The following is a 20731-nucleotide window of genomic DNA, read 5'->3' as shown; positions in this document are numbered from 1 at the left end:
TTGCCTGTGCCAGCATAGCGCAACCAAAGACCGCGCACATCCCTCTCGATGCGCGTCGGCGGACGGCGAACACAAACAAGCGATCAATTGTTGGCCGCCCGGCTTGGGGCCTCCTAATAGAGCGCATTCATCTGATGGAGCAGCACAAACGCCGGCGATACTTTAATTTGCGAGGCATTACGTTGAGTTAGAGCCGAACGTAGCCGCTCCACCTGGGGAGGGGGGGGGGGGGGGGTAGTACTGGAGGAGAGTGAGACGCATTTGGCGGCGTTGTTAAAATAAAAAAAAACATGTGTTGTGTAGCGGGACTGCCGCCATGTAAATGATCCCACCCGCTGCAACTTTAATGGGCCGCCCAATGGATTTATGTGGGAATAGCCGGCGAGGATTATTGCATTGTATCATGGGGTAATTAGGGGGAAGCTTCGCCGTTTGTCCTTCGACCGCTCGCTCTGATTGGATGAAAAGGGGTGGGAGGGAGGTAGGGAGTTTAGTGTCTCTCTAATAATGATACACCCTCAGGCCTAATGATCTCGCGCTCTTCTTTTCTTTCTCGTTCTGCTTTTTATTCCTCCTCCTGATGACAATAATAAAGAGTTCATGGGGGGGGGGGGGGGGGGGTCTCATTTTTGCAGATTAACTTCACATACTCTACACTTCATTGTTATTTTTGTTATGTTTTGGACTCATGTTGTGTGTTTTGATGACTTTTTTCTCCATTTGACTCGCTTGTTTTTTGTGTGACTGCCATTCCTTTTTAGTCTGTCAGCCAATCAGCTTCTTTTTTACCCTCCCGAAGTTGTCTCTTCTTACTTCTTCCCATTGATGTTTTTAGTGCATTATTTCACTTTTAAAAAATAAGAATTAGAGTTTTATCAATTCATTTGATTCATTACATCATTACTTTGATTATTTTATGGGTGTGGACGATTTTAGTTTAGTAAGAGTTGTAAATTGATTTTAATGTTGAGCACAACATGTCTTATTCTTATCAGTCTTTAATTTTCTATAATACATTCCAATCAATAAAAGTATGGTTGTAATACAGTCAATTATAGTATATTGTCTCAAATTTCCCTGGGGATCAGTAATTGTAATACTGTATTTTTACATACAGCAAGACATTTTTCTGTAGTTGTTGTTTAAAATAAATACACACATACAAAAAAATAAAGTGCCTTACGGAAAAAGTCATTCAACCTTGCATGTTTTTGTATTTAATTGACTTATATTAATTATAACCGCTTCTATGATTATTTTTATTGGTCCAATGAATATCCAAAGAGCTGCTATAGTCTTGTGTATGCCGTAAAAAAAAACGAGACTTCCACTTGATCAGACAGATGTCCCCCTTACTCCCCCTTCTTCCTCCAGTCTTGCCTCGGGCCAGCCTGCTGCTCGCTGCCGGGTTTGGGCATCCCGAAGCCGGTGTTATTAAAGGTGGCCCCTTCGATGCCGGCGGAGGAAATTCAATTAGCGCTTTTGTAAACAAGACAAAAGCCAATGATACGGCCAATTACGCTGGGCCATGCACATGCGCAGTACACCCTCTCCGCCAATTCAAAAGCATTGCCAAAGACAGCCCAGCAGGTATTTGTGCGTGTGTCTTTCTAAACGCGCCCTAGTTAAACACTGTCCTGATTAAGGACCTTTTATTTTGTTGTAAAGATACTTGTAATCTGTATTTCCACTTTGCGCGTCCGTTAAAAATGCCAGATGAAAATAGCGAGGAGAGTAAATGAAAGAGAAACACTTATTAAATGACATTCACGTAAACGCCTCACAGCGGCGGCTGTAATTCACTTGAAGCTGCAGCAACTTACTCAATAAAAAGAAGATCGCCCGTGCAAGATCGATATAAACGCGCCGTGCAACTCAACTGAAATGCCCGAGACGACGACGAACAACAACTGAAGAGAAAATTGAGGAGAGCGGGAGAAAAATAAAATAATGAGTCAGTTCATTTTGACGTTTTAGGAATAAATGGGGATAAAAAAAATCATAAAAATCTTCCGCTTGCTTTGTGACATCTTTGTGACAATTGTGTAGTGATGTACACTTTCTTACGGTAAAATTAGCACTTGATGAAATGAATCTAATAAATCAGCTGCTCGCTTTGAGCTCGTAAATTAGTAAAATAATAACATTATAATAAAATAATATATTTATTGCTTACCCAGTGTAATAATGCTAGAAATGTTAACAAACATTTTAAGTGTCTTTCTTTTGAACATGTCTAAAAACAAATAAAAAATACATGACTGTATCACCTACTTAGAAAAGTATACGTGAAAGAGAAAACCTGTAGTTAAAATATAAAAGTAAAAGAAATATGAAATGATAATAGTATTGATAACTTCCTTTCTCTGTAATGTTAAAAATAATAAAGTAACAGATACTTGACCTTTTTTCGTTGTTTGTTTTGATGTTACCTTGGGTTTTCTTTATTCTTTGGGTTGAGATTGTTTGTTCGTGTGTTTTAAAATCGGAATATCAGTAACATTTTCTTGTAAATATACTATTGGAAAGGAGGTGGGTGTTTACAGGCATTACATTTCAGCCAAGTTTTTTGAGCATTATTATTAATATATCAGTTTTCAATTGTGTGTTTTGAATTTTGTGAAATTTATTTGCTCATTAAAATGATGATGATGATGATGTTTTTCTTACCATGCTTGTTTGTCAGTGTAATATTTGCTATAACTAATGTAAATCATTACCAAATAGCAATAACCAGTTTGGCCTGAGCTTTACCCCCCAAATTTAACTAATAAGATTTGCATCTTCTCTTCAGCTCTTGATTGCAATGATAAAACAACAAATGACTTGATAGCCAACAATATCAATCAACGACCTGTTTGCCAATAACAATACTAAGAATACTAAAACATGAGCATGTAGCCTTGAGCTTGTCAGCATAATAAAATGATCCCATCATAATAAACATAATAATAATAACAATGTTGACGATGATGATACTGCTGAACCAAATGACCTCGTTGCTTTGAGTTTGTCAGTGCAAGCAGCAATATGACATCCATCAATCGTCCCCAGCCTGCATTTCACTTTGAGTACCCCCCCCCCCCCATCCCCTCCCTCCTTCCTCTTCCACTCTGGCCACGCAGCTTCGCGTCTGCTCCAAACAGGAGGCGCCAGATTTCTCCCCGGGGGGCGTTGAGGACCCCGCAAATGCACCCTAATGTAATACAACTCTCCACATACAACCTGCATTCATACATGTGAACTAACAGAAACGAGGTCAGTGAGTGTAATAGAGGTTATAGTAATAGAGTATATATAGTACGCGTGTGTATATACATACATACATACATACATACATAGATATGTGTGTATATGTACGTATATACGCATACTTGACTAAAAGCAAAACGCATATAGCACTTGAAGTGAGCACTTTGATCATTTTGAAGCTGTCCCCTTAAATGCACCTTTGCACCTCTCCTATTGTCTTATGTGACAGACAGCTAAATGACAAACACACACTCACGCACACGCACGTGCACATATCTTAGGTTCACAAGTGGACGTCTTTCTCCAGACTAAAAAAAAATGTGCTGCATGAGGGTGGGAAGTGTGTGTGTGTGTGTGTCTGTGTGTGTGCGTGCGTGTTTGTGTATGTCGAACGAAAGGTAGGAAGTGAGAAAAGAATAATACTAAATTATGATGGATTTCTCATGAAAAAAATATTTGATCATTGATTTCGATATTTGTATTTCTTTTGGGGGGGGGGGGTAATCAAATGATTTTAATCATTTTCCAAATCGATTTGACACGCGCATACCAGTTTAATGTGACAGCTCATTTTGCATGATCCAAACTCGTGTGGATTTTCCCACTTGCACTCTTGTGTTACTGTGACAAATTCTTTTAAGGCCTGCGTGGTGGCTCTTTTGGTGATGGACATTATTAAGCACACAAACTGCATTGCCTGCAGGCGATATTCATCACTCACATTCAGGAAAAGTGCTGGCGTGTGTGTGTGCGCGTGTGTGTGTGTGCGTGTGTGTGCATGCGCATATGTGCTTAAATCTTAATTGAAGTTTTTCTTTTATTGCATTAATAGTATAATGCATCAACCTGCAACTATAATATCAGTGAAGGTATTAAAAAGCTGATTTTCAAGTGTAGATAATCTGACAAAAAAAGGAACACATTTTATTTGTAACCTTTGTAAAGCATTAGAATGACCTTAACTGGAAAATATATGCCTCAATGCTAAAAAAAAAATCACCAGAAAAAAAAAAAAAAAAGATCTATTTGAATTACAACTCGTGTGACTTTAAATACGATCAGTATAACTGATGTGCTATTTTAATTAGGAAACTCGCCATGTGGGCTGTTACAGGTTGAGAGTGAAGAGTCCCTGCAGTGCACACATCAGCACAAGGCTTAATTATAAATACAGGCTACATTACATCTACTGTTACATATCTGACGATGTCAATTAAAAGTAAGCATTCCTAAAACTGCTTTTGCGCTGAGCTTCCTTGATAGCGTTGTCTCTGCTCGGGGGGGAAAAAAAAAGTCTAAGCGCTACTACATCATTTGATGGATGTAAAGCTCGTGTGGAAACTGCTGGAAAAGCTTCAATATATTCCACATGTGCCTTGTTTGTCATGCCGGTCAAATTGTGTTTACGTTGAAATACGTTTGCATTGAACTCATTTGCAGCATGTTAACAGCCCATCCTCCTCCTTACCCCTCGTCATCATCTTCATCATCGTCATCATGATCATAACAGTAAGCATCTCAGCCACCAGCGTTATGGATATGGTCCGCCCAGCATGCACACAATTGATTTTTATGCTTCCCCTGCAGCCACCTCTTGCAGCAGAGACATATCTCCATTCGCGCCCAAAGTGAAATAAGTGCGTAATAAAACGCTGATATATTAAATTTGTTTTTTTCCCCGCACCCTACCCACCCGCTGCTCCTTCTCCTTCCTCATAGAGCATGTCGTGCTTTTATTATCATTCATTTTTCATGTTTATTGAATTGAGGCCTGCAGAAGGAGCTGAGGTGCACGTCTATCTATCTATCTATCTATCTATCTATCTATCTATCTATCTATCTATCTATCTATCTATCTATCTATCTATCTATCTATCTATCTATCTATCTATCTATCTATCTATCTATCTATCTATCTATCTATCTATCTATCTATCTATCTATCTATCTATCTATCTATCTATCTATCCATCTATCCATCTATCCATCTATCCATCTATCCATCTATCCATCTATCCATCTATCCATCCATCCATCCATCCATGTAAACACTGGAATTCATTTCATTGACTGACAGGGTTGACAATTTCCCTGCATAGATGACGTCATAGGGAAGTTGAAACTAATTGAATAAAGGAATACATTTGTAACAACTTCTGTTTTGGCGTTTAATCATTTTCTTGGACGGTTTGAAATATATTTGAAATTCAACGTTTCAACAAGAAATATAAAGTGAATGGTTTTTACTGCAGGAAGCCATCAGGCTAGCGAGGCCACTCTCTGTATAGCTTTAAAACAAGTCAAATATAATTTTGCCTATAACAGTTATGATCATGAAATGGTACAAATAAAATATCAAACTCAATTTTAATATTGCTGGATTGCTATTTGACATAAGCTCATCTGTCAGCCATCTAACTGCCACTTCTCGTCGTCTCGACGTTAGAATTCACTTTAGCACTTTGCTGTGGTTTGTTTTTATTTGATGCTTAAATGATTTTTGGAAAATGGTTTTTAGAAGTAACTAAAATACACAATTCTGAGTAAACTACACAGCATCAATTTTAATTTCATAATTTTATATTAATCGAGCATGGTCAACTTCCAAGCATAAGACGTCATGACCTTTCTCCATATTAGAATTTGGCTGGGTCTTTGAATCCATTTTTAAAAGTTGTTGGTAATATGTATTAAATATGTACGTATCTCAATAATATGACATTACTTACAGCATAATCGCTGCTTAAAATATTTTTTCTACAGTTCTTTACTGATTAAATATCTACTTAAATTTATGATTTTGGCAGACAGATACTTAATTTTCAATGGTAAGTGAATGACGTCACAAATGAATGAAAACAAATTTTGGGGCTTTGGTTTAGAACGAGAGTGACTTGCATGATTCACTTTTGCAAAAAGTCGTACTTTAATTTATGATGCCACTATTTTCCATTTATTATTTATGTTCTTATTTGTGAGGTTCAAACTTGAATGCCTGTAAGCCAAAAGTAGCACCTTTGACTGAAAATACTCGAGAGAAAAATGAAAAACGCACTTCATCCGATTATACGATTGATTTTTCCTTTCCCTATTTTCTTTGTTTTTTTTACGTAACCCTCGCGGATTCCCAATAAAATTCCTAAAAGGACAAATTGGAGCTTTGTGTCTTCGGGCATCATTTAAAGACGCAATCGCTCCAGTTCGCTTTGGAACGCCGGAAAAATTGCTGCCTCTTTAAGAGCACCGAGCACGTCCATTATGGATGAAGAAGAGGAGGAAGAGGAGGCGGAGGAAAGAAGGAGAGGAGGGGGAGGAGGGGGAGGAGGAGGAGGAAGAGGGCTCAGCCGAATGGCAGCTTTTACGCATAGGCTCATCTCACCTGCACTTGAACGCAACACAAGTCGCCCCTCTCGCTCCGCGAGCCTGCAAAGTCAAAGGTTCCCCTAACCCGGTCGGGGTTTTGCTCGGTTTTGACGCGCATGGATCCCCACCAGCTGCATCCCCACCCGTGGGCCCTCGCAGGCTCTCCGGGGGCCCAACGCGCGGATTTGTGTCAGTAAGTGATTTGTCACCCTCGTGCCGGGTACGCGTAAAATGGAATACGCTGTCTCTTAGCCCCTTTTGGACGCAAACGATGGCACCATTTGGGTCGTTTTACGCACTGGATCTATTGTTATTATCGTCATTGTGGGCCATCATGGATGCTTAAAAGCAAGCAGACTGCAACGAATATAGAAGAAAAAGAACACTTTTGTGCTTGGTATTAAGATAAGACTAAAACAATGGAGCACACTGGCATTGAGGAGGTGAACCAAACTCACCAGCAGCAACAGCAGCAGCAGCAGCACGAACCCATCAGTTTCGGCATCGACCAGATCCTCAACAGCTCGGATCAGTCCCAGGGCGGATGCATGCTGCCCAACCGAACCGGAGAGCCCGAGTACGCCGCGCTGGCCGCCGCTTCCAACGCCGTCTACGGCAACGGCTATGGTGGTGTTTACAACCCGGCGTGCTCCATGGGCCTGGCCGGCTCCTACAATGTCAACATGAACATGAACGTCAGTATGAACATGAACGTCAACGTCAACTCGGCGGCGGGGGCGGCAGGGGCGGGGGCCGGCGGGGTGATCCGGGTGCCGGCGCACAGGCCCATGCCGCCGCCACCGCCCCCGCCGCCCAACTCGGCTGCCGGCGGAGCCCACCAGACACCGCCTGGCCTCGGCATGGGGCCCATGGGTAATACCAATTTTACCTTCCCCTGGATGGAAAACAGTAGGAGGTTTGCCAAGGACAGACTAACAGGTAAATTACTTTTAAAATTATTTCTGTGCAACGATATGATCGTAAAATGTGCGTTTGCCGAAGAATTTTTACACAAATTTTGTACTAAAAAAAAAAAAAAAGAGCAAAATTCAAAAGGAAGTTTTTAAAATTATGTTTCAGGTGGTTAAAAGACCCAAATTACAAACAAAAGTGTTCTCAAAGAGCTTGCGTCGTGTTTTCTGAAAAGGCACATTCTGCAAACCCCAAGAGAAATTTTTAAAATAAAACCCATAGAAAATGTTTCCCCAAAAAAATGCCCATAAAATATATGGAAAAAGGCACCATAATTTTTGCACTAATTTGGCAAAATGTAACAAGGTAATAACCAAAAAAGTGGTTCAAGGGCCCCAAATGCTCATGAAATGTCTTTTTCATATTTTTAGTATATGACCCTCAATAACAATAAACATCGCATGTGCCACCATATTGAATATATATTTTTCAACGTCATAAAAGTGCATCTGTTCATATTTGAGGCCTTGTATTATTTAAAACAATACAAACATCTTCAAATTAGTATCCAGTTGGCAAGTGATGTCAACATCACACTCACTTATAACAAAATTGAGAGCAGCATTGCAAACAAAAGATTTGCAAAAGCAAAACAATTCATAAATCTATTTTAATCACAAAATAAAAATAAGCACATTCTATTGTATACAGTACTTCATTTTTAAAATTCCTGCATAAAAATCCAAAGCATCAAAAACACCGTCGCACTTTAAAAACATATTTTGATACAAAAGGAAGCCAATTAGCATATTTGTCACAATTATGAATCATTTTCATTTCCTGAACATAAATCATATCTACTGCTTTTTGACTGTAGAGGCCCATTCCTACATGATACTTTGATTACACTTTGCATACATTATTTAGCCATATTCTAATCAAGCTGGGGCTGAGTCAGACTGTTTTCCTATACATTAAAAAACATATTTAATAGACTGTGTAATGTTGGGGGGAAAAATATCATTCATATTTTGAACATTTTTAAATGATGCTATTAATTAGTCCAGTGTGCATGCGTGCACGTGTGTGCGTGTGTGCCACATGATCCCACGGTTATGAAGATGAAAAAGACCCCCCCCCCCACCGCCTTCTATTAAATATTGACCATTCCGTTCATTCGATGTGATGAATTATTAATCGAGAAGGATGAGGGGTTGTCAAATGGCTCCACTCGTGTAAAGACTCACTGATGATCTCTCCTTTTAATTCCTCCATTTTGTCGCTGCAATCATGACGTAGGCCGCCCTATTGATCAGAAAATGGCGTCCAATTAAAAAGATGATTCTTTGTGTAAAGGGGGGGGGGGGGGCAGAAATCCATGATTTGGTCTGGGCAAATTTGATTTCCATCACGCGTGACGTGATTTTATCAAAAGTGCTCGAGAAATAAGACTTTATTGTTGACTTTTTAATGTTGAAGCAATTTGTCATTTTTTTTAAACAAACACACTGTGCTAAGGTGTTTTATGTTTGCGATGCAGATCAAATGGGTTAGACTAGACATTTGCTTGCATTTTTAAGACACAAAGACTTTTTTGAAAAATATAAAACAGTGGTAAGATGTTTTAAGGTCAATTAGTCATAAAAGTATATGAGTTTGGCTTCTGCAGAATGAAAAAAAAAATGCACATGATTTTTATTTTCACGTTTTAATATACAGATTATTTTTTTTCCTTTTTACACTTAAAGAAAACGTTTCACCTTCGTATTCGTATGTTGATTATTCCATTGTTTTGATAACACGCAAGGCTTTTTCTAAAGCCATCAATTACGTACGAAATGCTAGAAACAATGTCGTATTGAGACGCATTTCACTTTTGTTGGGTAAGTTTTGTTAGATGTTTTTTAATGTCTAGTATCTTTTTTTTTTACAGTACTAAAAAGATTATGCCACGTATTTATAACCCAACACAAATATGTACAGATGCATTTCCCATCCCCCTTGAACGCTCTTTTCCTCGCTGGTCCCATGCTGTCCAAGCAAGACTCGTCATCATAATATGACAAGCGAGAATAAACAGAGCAGCCATCACGTCCACTTTCCTCGCCATAAATTAAAGAAGAAGAACAAGAAGAAGCAGAAGCAGTCCTATACGACAGCGTCCTTCTGCCTTGCGTTTCGCGCCTGAACGCCGCACGGTAATAAATAGCACTATATGTTCATGTTCTATTTCAATATCCCCGTTAGAATCCTTCACGGATTTATTTATTAGATTGTCGGAGAAAAGGTAATATCCGCAGTGGGGGTGGTTGGGGGTGGGGTGACTTTGTCACCGCGAAGTGTTATTAAGTACGCCGCACACACGCGCGCATGCTTTTATTATATACGCCACATTCATATTCTCTGTGGCGGCGTTTTGCTTTTGGTGAAATTGGGTTAGAGCCCCCTGAAAAAATGCACGTGAAGAACAAGACTTTTTCTCCATTTTTTGGTGGCTTGCATTTAATTCACATTATATACAGTGTGTAAGCTCAGCGTGTATTTAAAGAGTCATAAATTGCCTATTGATTACATTGTTGAATTTTACTATATGCTGTGTGAGTGCTTCAATGGTGCAGATAATATTTCAGAGGGTGCAAAAAACGATTTTAGCAATATGTGAAATCTGGTATGACTGTGTGTGCAAAAAGGTGTATTGGTCGAATTTTGAATTTTGGGCTGAAAATGACGAAAAATGTACTTGTAAATCTATTTTACTTGCAATACCATGGTAGTTTCGATTATTATTTTTTTGTGGCATGACCAAAACATCTTTTAAAAACTGGGATAAACAGATGTGTTTGATGAAAAATGGGTTGGCGAAAGAAAAAAAAATGGGCGGGGGGGGGGGGGGGGAATCTCCAAATAAGGGGAATTATCGGGTGCCGAATCGTGAGCATGCAGGGCTCCACTGTTCTAAGCTTTCTTGCACCGTTTTCAAAGTCAAATCTTATTTGAAAAGAAATGTGGATTGATTTTCAGCCCAATAAAATACAACTGAAATTTGCCAACTCCAAGTTTGTACACCTCTAGATTTATACCAAATCTATACCGACCGTTTCAATCTTGTTTTAACCCATCTTCTTAACATTTTCTTAACGCATTCGCAACTAGAAAAGTTAAGGACATAATATATATATATATTTTTATGTTTTGGACTCCACATTGATTCTAGTACAAGGAAATACAAAAAATAGGCAGTGCAGGAACAAAATGTGTTTGAGGGACCGGCACGAAAAAAAAAAAAAAATTGAGAATGTAAAAACTGCTAAAAACATACCATGAGCGAGTGGCAATACTTTCATTGTTGCTTGGAAGGTTGGCATTGAGCTACAATTTAAACACTTGTAGCTGTAGCTGGACGATTATGTTTTACATGTAAAACGATGAACGATGCATTTATCTGCATGGCTGTATTTAAATTCCAGTCGTCCATTCATTCTTTTCCAGCAGCGAATCGAATGATCCTCTTGACGCAGATGGCCCAAAATAGCATCTAATGTGAAGCATTATGTGGCCAGATGCTTGTGAGCACCAACAGACCTACAAGAGTCAGACATCAACCCAGAAGGCCTCAAAAATAATACCATTAAATCAAAACAAAATATACAATGGACTCAAATGGTCATATGTAATGGAACATCCTTGGAACACGTCATAATGCTGCAATCTGGGGTTCCAACAATGTTTTTGAGCAAAACAACTGTACAGAAAACAATACTGAAATACTCCGATCTTTGTATATGGGCAGCCTGGTACACCCTGAAGTAGTCACCAGCCAATTACATGGCACACATAGACAAACAATCCTCCACACTCAGTCATACCTACGGGCAATTTGGAGTGCTCAATTGTCAGGTTTGTAAAGAGCGGTAATGACTAACAGATCCCTAATGCAGCACTGTATCACTTTGGATTTGAGATTAGCACAGCCTTTCGGTATTATAAAGATCAGGCATTGAATCTCAGTTTGTCAATTATGAGCGAGAGAAAACGTCAGGCTGTTGTAAATTGTTTGCGCACCAGAAACTCAGCCTGAGTATGTGTGGTATAAACACAGTACCGTAAAAACTCGTGAATAATATGCTTTTTTTTTTTTTTTTTTGTGAAAAAAAAATCTAGAAGGAGCATTGTACAAGGGTCCAGCAAATGTTACCAATGTTGAAATGTGTCTTAAAACACAGAAATAGGTCATGGGTGAGCATCTTTAGGCAGCATTAAGGGGTTTCAAACTAATGATAAAAATCCCACCCACGTCATGCCCTGAAGAAATCTTTTAGCGGGGGATACGATTACCATTGTCACAATTACGGCCCGTGAAACCTGATGATGTTCATATTAAAAAAAAAAAAGGGGAGGCGATTAGGGAGCATCATTACAAAGCAATATGCGCCTAAATGCGCTTGTCATACACACAACAACGGTCACATTGCAGCAATCTGTTTTGAAATCACAAAAATCGGGAGAGCCTCGAACAGTCCGTGCTGTTGCCAAATAGCATCAGCGACCTCAGGGGACGCCCAAACAGATGTTTATTTGGGTTCCAGGTGAGATTTCCTTTTTGGATGGCCAAACAAAAGGAAAGAAAAAAAACAAATTAGCAGATTTTTTTCAGGTTCTATTGCTCTCAATCACAATCAGAGTGTGGCTGGTTGGTTGGTCGGGCAAGTGGATCTATGGCCTAAAACGATCCCCTTACACACGTATTGATTGTGTGTTTATCCCACGCCTGACAAAATAGACAGGATTCATAGATATTTTATGATGCAGATAATGTGGTTATTAATACTTGGACTGTGAAAATGAGCCAAGAAAGCAGGCAGGCAAGCAGGAAGGAAGGAAGGAAGGCCAATATGACAAGCTTTCCTATTTGGGGAAAAATATGACAGTCAGATGAGTTAAATTCTCATAGATTTATTGTGTTGATTTGAGAAACATTGTTTACCTGTAAAGTTTGATGCAAACAGTAAAAATTATTATTACTATATTATTGATGGATCTCACGGGGAATGAACACATTTTAAATCGATCAAAGACTATACGATATATTTCTTAAATATATTATTTCTGAATTCAAAATCAGTATTTGCATCATTTGGGCAGTACACCAAGTAAGTATTGCAAAAACTTGACCGTGGCAAATTTCTCATAAATCTGGGGGATTTGGTTAGGCAATTTTAAAACTTATTCTAATCTATATTATAGTTTATCGTTTTTGAGGGCTATTTTTTCAGATTTCAAATTAAACTCACTCCACATTTTCATCTTTTGGACATTTCAAGTAATTGGTAAGGGGTGCACATTTTTTGGTTAATTTATATTTTATTTGACAATTAGACTACTTATTTTTTTTTATTAGATATGTTAAGTGTTTTTTTTTGTTAAAGTTAATACACATTTTATGAATTAGATGCTACAAACAGGGTAGTGTGTGTCAAAATTGAGCCTTTTGCATAAATTTGAGAGGTATAAAAAATTGGTTGTAGCAGTTTTAAACTACATGATGATTTACAATTTTGGATCCTACCAATCTGCAGTGGGTGCAAAAACTCGGTTCTGCCAGTCTTATTTTATATTTTTATAACATCTTTTTACGGTTTCTAATTACAATCAGTACCCAGTTTCATGGTTTGGACCCAACTATATAGTTTGCTGAATAAAAATAAAAAAAATGCCTAATTCAGCTAAATAACATGATTGTGATGTTAATTTGTCAACCCCATTTACGTTTAAGGTTGTTTTCTTAACCTGCTTTTATTATATAAATCTTTCATGATGATGTTTAGTCATTTAACACACACACACGCAAACAATGTGTTGATGCTGATTGGCTGCTTTGGTTGATCATCCGCAGGAACGCTGTCTGTCACTTGTATCCGTCACATGTTTAAAATTTCAAGTGTAAAAGTCAGTCAAGAAGCCGTTGATCATTCCGGCTATTCCCTTGTGATTCGCCACCCGGGGGCTGCCTATGGCCAAAGGCAGGCTGCTGTGCTCCAGATACGGGACCTCACTTTGTCTCCCTTTCCTTTAGGGGAGCAGGCAGAGGAGAGCCGAGCACGAGAGGCCGCGGGGGGGCCGGGAAACGGGGCTGCAGCGGCCGGGCCCCTCTGCCCTCTCCCCAAGGGGGACATCGGCAGGGTCCCTGTCTGGAGCACGGTGGAGACCTTAGCTAAATGCTATTACCCTGAGCTCGCGCACCTGCGAGACGGCAATGGCCTCCTTGCAGACTATTCTTTCCCAAAGGGGGCTTGCCCAGGTGAGTTACCGTCTCGCCTGACTGCACAACAAATGGCTCAGCCCCCCTCTGCCATACACATCATGAAAAAGGCTAAATAGAAAAAATATTGAAACAGTATTTTATTTAATTATATCACAATTTCAATAGGCGGTGCAATCTTGGAAAACAAAAAGACAAACAGTAATTAAAAGGCATTCAATGTCATGTACTGATAATACTGAAATAATATAAACGTTATCATCCAAGATGCCGCGCCCCCTGACCCCCCACTCACTCTTATACACTAACCTATTGACTATAGACGTCGACATGATCAAAACAAGACTAGCAAGCACACGCAAGGTACGTAGATAGCGCACCCCTTCTCAATCTGATAAGAAAAAATGTTCAATAAAAATAGAATAGCATCAGCGTGATAAAAATAAAAACATGATCAAAATATAATCCCCATAAAAATAATAGAAGCAACCATAAGCTAGATGATGCACCCCCCCCCATGTACTTGAACCAACCTATAAACCAAAAACCATTTAAAGGCAACACGTGATTTTAAAATATATATATATATATATATATATATATATATATATATATATATATATATATATATATATATATATATATATATATATATATATATATATATATATATATATATATATATATATATCAAGGTAACCGTATTTATGGCTACACTAATTAACACATCAAACATGGAGCATGACTGCTCTCCTGTGCACAGCCTTGACAAAAAGGCCCATTTAAAAGGCATTATTTAATCAGGCAAATTTGATAGAGCTAGATGGTGCACCCCTCTCCCACATACCCAACCTAATAAAAAGACACTGCAAGTGTGTAGTTGGTCAACCAGATATTGTATAGCATTACACTTTGGGCACCACAATTAGTTTGGGCATCCTTGATGCAGTTGATATTAGATCATATCATGCCAAAAATTAGGGATGGAGTATTTGACTACATTTTCATGACCAACTAAAGAGAAAATTACAATTTTTTGATCATGATTTTTAAACTATAAAGTTCATGAGATAACAGAAGCTTTTTTGTGAACGGGAATGTCTTTTTTTTTTTTTTTTTTTTACAGCACAGCTGTTTCCGTACTACGATTTTTCCTTTGGAGAAATGTAACTTTATTGATTTACGGACAATTGTAATCACAATCGTCCTCCTCAACTGGGCCTTCGCTTAGAGGCCCGAAATACACCATCACAAAATTGGCAATCACTTCATCCAGCTAAAGACTGAAAAGCAAACCAAACCTCCAGGGAAATCTTTTCGTTCTGGGTTTTGATGGTAATAACTGATGGGGCACATCTATCACCAGAAGCTAGCAACAGTAGAGTCTTTCAAGCAAGGTCCCAGTCATAACATGTCTAACACGTCAAGTCATGTGACCTGAGTACCCCCATCTCTGTCCATCCATTTAATGATTGGTCATTTCTGCTTATCCGATGACTACTACAACAAAAATGCCCATTCCGGTTTTTCTAATTTTTCTAGCTGCCCTGTCGCCCTTCTCCGTGACCCGTCGCATTGGCCACCCATACCAGAACCGCACGCCACCCAAGAGGAAAAAGCCCCGCACGTCCTTCAGCCGGGTACAAATCTGCGAGCTGGAGAAACGCTTCCACCGGCAGAAGTACCTGGCGTCGGCCGAACGCGCCACCCTGGCCAAGGCGCTCAAGATGACAGACGCTCAAGTCAAGACGTGGTTTCAAAATAGGCGGACAAAATGGCGGTAAGACTCTACGCTGCTGAGCGCATACAAAACGCAAGAATTGCCAAAATTATGCCGTGAGCAAATGGTTGAAGGAAATTGCTGTTTCAAATTTTCTATTCCTTTTCAAATGAGTAAAATGATGAGACTAAAAATGGAAGATAATCAATTCACAGCTTAAGATTTGTCCTGTTCAAAATGGTTGACCATTGAGAGCTCATTGAAAACTGAAAGAATCTGCATTACCGCACTTCATGCTGTTGGATGGTCTCTTGATGACTGGCAGTCTAATAAGTTTGTTAAGCACTCTAGATAATTAGAACCCATGAAAGGTGATCCATCAAAACAGCATGTGCACTTTTATCCAGTCCTAAATGGACACTCTGTTTTGCCCTCAAATCCAAAGTAGCTTCTGATGTTGCACAAAATGGCCGTCGCGGTTTAAGCGTCGGAGGCGCCTCGCGACACGCCGTGCGCCTTTTTATTTTGCTTAGCTGGGCGGGCGGCGGAGGCCAGTTCACTTGACCAAGCACAATTACCGGAGCCTCCTAAAAGGCCTTTTAGAGAGTTGCTGCCCGCAGCAATACTCAAAGCCTCTCACCGGAGACACGTGCATTCCCTTTACTTCATTCTAGCCGCTGTTTGCAATCGTTTGGAGGTGAACGTGTGATAAATCCAATTACCCCGTGCCCTTAAAGTGACAGCACCTTTTAAAAGCTTATTTGAAGCCACATGGCGTTTGGACAAAAATTCTCATTTTTGTTTTGGTTGTCAAGTCAGCAAAGAAGAAAGCTGTTTACAGCGCAATACTGTCACTTATATAATACGTGTTTTATAGGTATCGGAAAATATTTTCCAAAAATTGAAGAACAAATAAACAAGCTGTGAATGAGAGTATGCGGGTATATCAGGTTGGACTGTTTTATGACAGCTCTACTTGATGGCCGTACATAACGTGGTTATCTGACGTTTTCTTTTATGATTTTGCTGTGCATCATCACAATGTTTACTGTGATGTTGTTAATCACTCCGTATTAAAAAAAAATACTAAAACTAATTCAAACTATACTAAAACAAAGCACCCCCACAAATAAATACAGCTAGTAAAAACTAGGGATGTTTGATACCATACTTTTCAGACCGAGAGCAGTACGAGTATTCACTCGGAGTACTCATATTGACTACCGATAACGCTCTCACTTTTAATATCAAATTAATTTGACACAATGACAAAAATTTGTCAACAGGGATATTTCCAATGCAGATGACTTGGCAACGTATATCATAGTGCCAATGACAGCAGAGGATGACTTCCTCTCTTTTTTTTGGCCTAAAGTCTCAGTTGTAATATTCTGAGTACCCTAAAATAAGGCTGGTATTGGGCGTCGGCATCAAGTACTCGCCAGTCCCTAATAAAACCAAATCCAAAATGACAGTCTAAGTACGACTCAAAACTAACTGAATTTGAAAAATATCCCCTCCCCCAAATATACAATAAAAGATTACAAAACTTTAATATCATCTCAAAGCACCACTCTACTGCATGCACTATTTAGTGTTTTTATTAGCATGCGCTAATTAGTAATTATAATCAAACCCCTTTGCTCTCAAATTGGTCATGAGTTATTGAATATTAAAAAAAAAAGGCAAAGCTGAACTCTAGTGACCCGACACAGCAAAAGTCAGTTTCAATGCCTAAAACTAAAATGAGCATGAACAAAATGGCGTGTCACAACGAATAAGCGCCCAGGCCTTAACCCACTTCCTCGAGTCGTTTGACCAAGATTGATACCGCCGTGGTGGTGGCAGTGAGCACCTGCTAGCCTCAACATGAGGGATGCGCTTGCGTGACGAGCACGCTAACTAACAAGATGGTGATCGAATCAGCAAGCAGCCAACCACATTATGGTAATGCTGTTAGCAATAACACGTGGCTAATGGCCGCAGCTTGCTGCGAGCGCCTGCGTGAGGGCCCTACCTGCCCTAATCATTTTCTTCTTGTTGCTATTGGCACAGAATTTCATGCCAGCCCGGTTATTGATTTTTGATATGAATGTTGACCAAACCATACTATAGACTCAGGTAGGGTGCACTACTCAATTGACATCAGGAGAGGCGCTGTTGAGTCAATCGTAACTGTTTTGCGGGCTAAAGATGTTTGGGAAGTTGAGCTTGCAAAAAACCCCCAAGAAATTTACTAATAACGTAAAAAAAGAATAAACACTTCACCCCTTAATGATGAAAACAGCAATCCACAAAGTGAATAACTTTCCCATCAATAAAAGTATGCTTGCTTGAAATATTATACAATATTACAATTTCTAACGCATGAAAGGGGAGTGAATAGAATAAAAAGGATGATTCAATGTGCCATCAAGTTTATTTATTATGAATGTATTAATCACCTTTTTTTAATGGAAATCTCTTAATGTTGCGCAAGTTGAATCCACGTGCTGCTGTTTTGGTTAGCAACCAACACATTCTGCAGTTCAGTCTTTTGCCTCAAGCTGCTCTTGGGCAGCATCTGAGTGTCGTGGGTGATTCCAGCTCCTCCCGACACGTCGTACAGGATGCGCCTCTCCATGTTAACACGTGTAACGCAGAGTCGCCCACCTGCCTACCCGCCAGTCACGTTCCCTCCTCACTAACACCTGTCACTCATCCAGATCAGCTGTCATCTCACCCCTGAATCCCCCCCTGACACAGGTGGCGAGGAAATAAAAATCCTAATGTGCAGCTTTGTCGCGTCAACCACCAAGCAACACTTTTCATGTCAACATGGCTAACAGTCATTTGGATTTACACCTATCGTCTGCTCTTTGACTATGTACACCTAACTCATGGTTTCAACTGCAAACACGTCACAAATTCTGATTCCATAACATATTACCAGATCTTTGGTGTCACCCAGTACTTTCGTACCCAACCAGGAGACAGACGGCGGAGGAACGGGAGGCCGAGAGGCAGCAGGCCAACCGGCTCATGCTTCAGCTCCAGCAGGAAGCCTTCCAGAAGACCCTGAGCCAGCCCCTGCAGCCCGATCCGCTCTGCCTGCACAACTCTTCCCTGTACGCCTTGCAGAACCTGCAGCCCTGGGCGGATGACAATAAGGTGACGTCCGTCACCTCCGTGGCATCTGTCGTGTGAATGTGTGCGCACGCGAGTGTGTCTGGGTAGGGATTCTGCGACGTAGAAACCAATGACTCACGACTGACAAAGAGTTCAGGATATTAGGCTTTTCAGTAATGGCCTTTATATATTTGTTCCTAACTTTTTGTGAGTAGTCTATGTGTTGAGTCGTTTTCCTGCCTTACACCACATTTCCGCTTTCCCTTCAGCTGACGGTCTAAAAAGCCAGGAGGGACCCCCTAACTAATGGACACCTGTGTACATGCCCACCTATCAAGCCCCCCCCCCCCCCCCCCCCGTTCTATGTTCCCTTTTTACCGCTGGAACCTTCAAGAGGATGCAGAGACTTGTCTGACCATGTCTGCAAATAAAACAAAAAAAACACCAACACAAAAAACACCTGGATTCTCCCTTTGACTTTGTACAATGTAGTAATAAAAGAAGATGCATGTTTGAAATCCTTTTCTGTATGCGCTCGCTGGGAGTTCTGCTGATTAGCAGTGCCCCTAATGGACATGGACTTTCTCATGATTGTCCATTTAAAAATAGTGTTTTATATTAAATGATATTGTGACTTTTTTTTGAAATGATGAGAACGTTTCTTGCTTTTCTTGTCTCATTGTATTATGGATCCGAGCCTTATTATCGAAAAAGCACTTCAACAAAACAACTGTCGCTGAACAAAGTGTTAGATTACATGAATATAAATCAAACAGAAAACCACAAAATGAGTTTAACATAATTCTAAAAAATAATACATAAATAAGATTAGAGATTATGATTTGAGAAAACACTAAAATAAGGCCTCGAGTACCATGCTGTGTGGAACACCAAGAAAGGGTTTTAAATCTGGTTTTCAAAATGGAAAGCAAAAGAACTTGTGTAATTTTTACTGGAAGGTCTTCCACTTGGACTTTTTATCTTCAGGAGCGGCTTGTCAGACCACCTGAGGAACGGGGTCAAGAGTGTAGCTCAAAAGGGTCAAATCCAAAGATTGAGGGATTCGTTTTGGGATGACTCTTATTAGCCTTCTGTTGTCGTTAAAGTGACCGAGGGGGAGACAGCAAGCAGCCATAAACATTCCGTTATCGGACGATCCATCCTATCAGACAAATGTTTTTTCAGACAAGTCATAACAAAAGATTAGTAATCTGGAAGGTGCAGTAAACACCTCATTCAGGTTCCTTGCTCGTAAATGAGCTTCCGGCCTTGTGACATCACGCCAAACGGTCATGCCTTTGCCTCTTCTTCACCAAAATAAATCAATCTTATCTTTTATCTTAGTAGATGAGTATTTTCTAACTGCAAAAATTTCGCTTTTTTATATAAATTGCTATAGTTTTTTGATGATATAGATGTAAAAATAAATTGGGGGTGGGTTGTTACATCAAGGGGAAAAAAAGTCAACCTTACAAGACTAAATGACACACTAAAGCTTTCCCAATAAATGTCTAGTAGGTTTGGAAAAGACGTCAACGTTTATCCATCAGCTGGCTTCTTGCTGCTGCGGAAAGGCCGAAGAAGTGCTCACCACCTGTCTAGAACGGCAGCCATCCCCGAAAACCCCCGTGTGGCGCTGGGCTCGGCGTTCCATCGTTATTTTGGGCGTCTCGCTCGGTCGGGATCCTGTCAGCAGAGGCCCGGTTTCCAGGTGACGCCTCCCTCTGCCCTCATTTCCTCTGCTGCTTTCATCCGCCTGTCTCGGCCGCCTTGGAAGACGTGACTTGGCTCAATTTGGAAAAATTCCTACCGTGGCTGTTTTCATAAGACTGCATTGTACTTTACTGCAGGTGCTTAAATTTTTTTTTTTTTTTTAATCCCTCCTCGTGGCGCTCTCAACCCCCCCCCCCCCCCCTCTTTATGAACAAACAGTCAAGCCCCAGCTTCGTATCAGACTTCCTATCTTGTTATTGTGGGACAACCGGACAACTGTTTCGGAACAGACCGTGTGTCACGCTCGGTCTGCGGCCGTCACTTGTCGCCATTTTTTGGAGACGTTTAACTCATAATCAGGCAGGCCATTGAAGAGTCCACGGTTGACTTCGCAGAGCTCAGAG

At 40.1% G+C, this 20731-nt stretch overlaps 2 protein-coding genes across 5 annotated transcripts in view; one reads left to right on the top strand and one right to left on the bottom strand.

Moving 5' to 3' along the window:
- Positions 1 to 7212, bottom strand: part of adad1 (adenosine deaminase domain containing 1 (testis-specific)) — a 46370-nt gene extending 39158 nt beyond the window's left edge. For both annotated transcript variants that reach the window (XM_061275021.1, XM_061275027.1), the window contains exon 1: positions 7074 to 7212. The gene's annotated coding sequence lies outside the window, so the exon portion shown is untranslated. The remainder of the gene's footprint in view (positions 1 to 7073) is intronic.
- tlx2 (T cell leukemia homeobox 2) lies at positions 6568 to 19270 on the top strand. 3 transcript variants are annotated; one of them, XM_061275046.1, is made up of 5 exons: positions 6570 to 7554; positions 13601 to 13825; positions 15329 to 15566; positions 18476 to 18656; positions 18884 to 19270. In XM_061275046.1, the coding sequence occupies exons 1-5, from the start codon at positions 7035 to 7037 to the stop codon at positions 18893 to 18895; spliced, it is 1176 nt and encodes a 391-aa protein (XP_061131030.1). In that variant the 5' UTR covers positions 6570 to 7034; the 3' UTR covers positions 18896 to 19270. The 3 variants fall into 3 exon arrangements, with proteins under 3 accessions (XP_061131038.1, XP_061131021.1, XP_061131030.1); XM_061275037.1 differs by lacking the exon at positions 18884 to 19270 and having other exon boundaries at positions 6569 to 7554; positions 18476 to 18692; XM_061275054.1 differs by lacking the exons at positions 13601 to 13825; positions 18884 to 19270 and having other exon boundaries at positions 6568 to 7554; positions 18476 to 18692.
- Positions 19271 to 20731: the final 1461 nt, after the last annotated feature.

Source organism: Syngnathus typhle, linkage group LG1 (assembly GCF_033458585.1).
Source record: "Syngnathus typhle isolate RoL2023-S1 ecotype Sweden linkage group LG1, RoL_Styp_1.0, whole genome shotgun sequence".
In the NCBI taxonomy this organism is placed as follows: Eukaryota; Metazoa; Chordata; class Actinopteri; order Syngnathiformes; family Syngnathidae; genus Syngnathus; species Syngnathus typhle.
The sequence above is the reverse complement of the archived record's forward strand: the minus strand, read 5'-3'. Positions and strand labels throughout refer to the sequence as shown.

What these genes read in the sequence shown, in the direction of transcription:
- tlx2 (XM_061275037.1), top strand. Translation starts at nt 7,035, where the DNA reads ATGGAGCACACTGGCATTGAGGAGGTGAACCAAACTCACCAGCAGCAA. An exon ending in TGCCAAGGACAGACTAACAG is followed by an intron (nt 7,555 to 13,600) that starts GTAAATTACTTT and finishes CCTTTCCTTTAG; the next exon opens with GGGAGCAGGCAGAGGAGAGC. An exon ending in CCCAAAGGGGGCTTGCCCAG is followed by an intron (nt 13,826 to 15,328) that starts GTGAGTTACCGT and finishes TAATTTTTCTAG; the next exon opens with CTGCCCTGTCGCCCTTCTCC.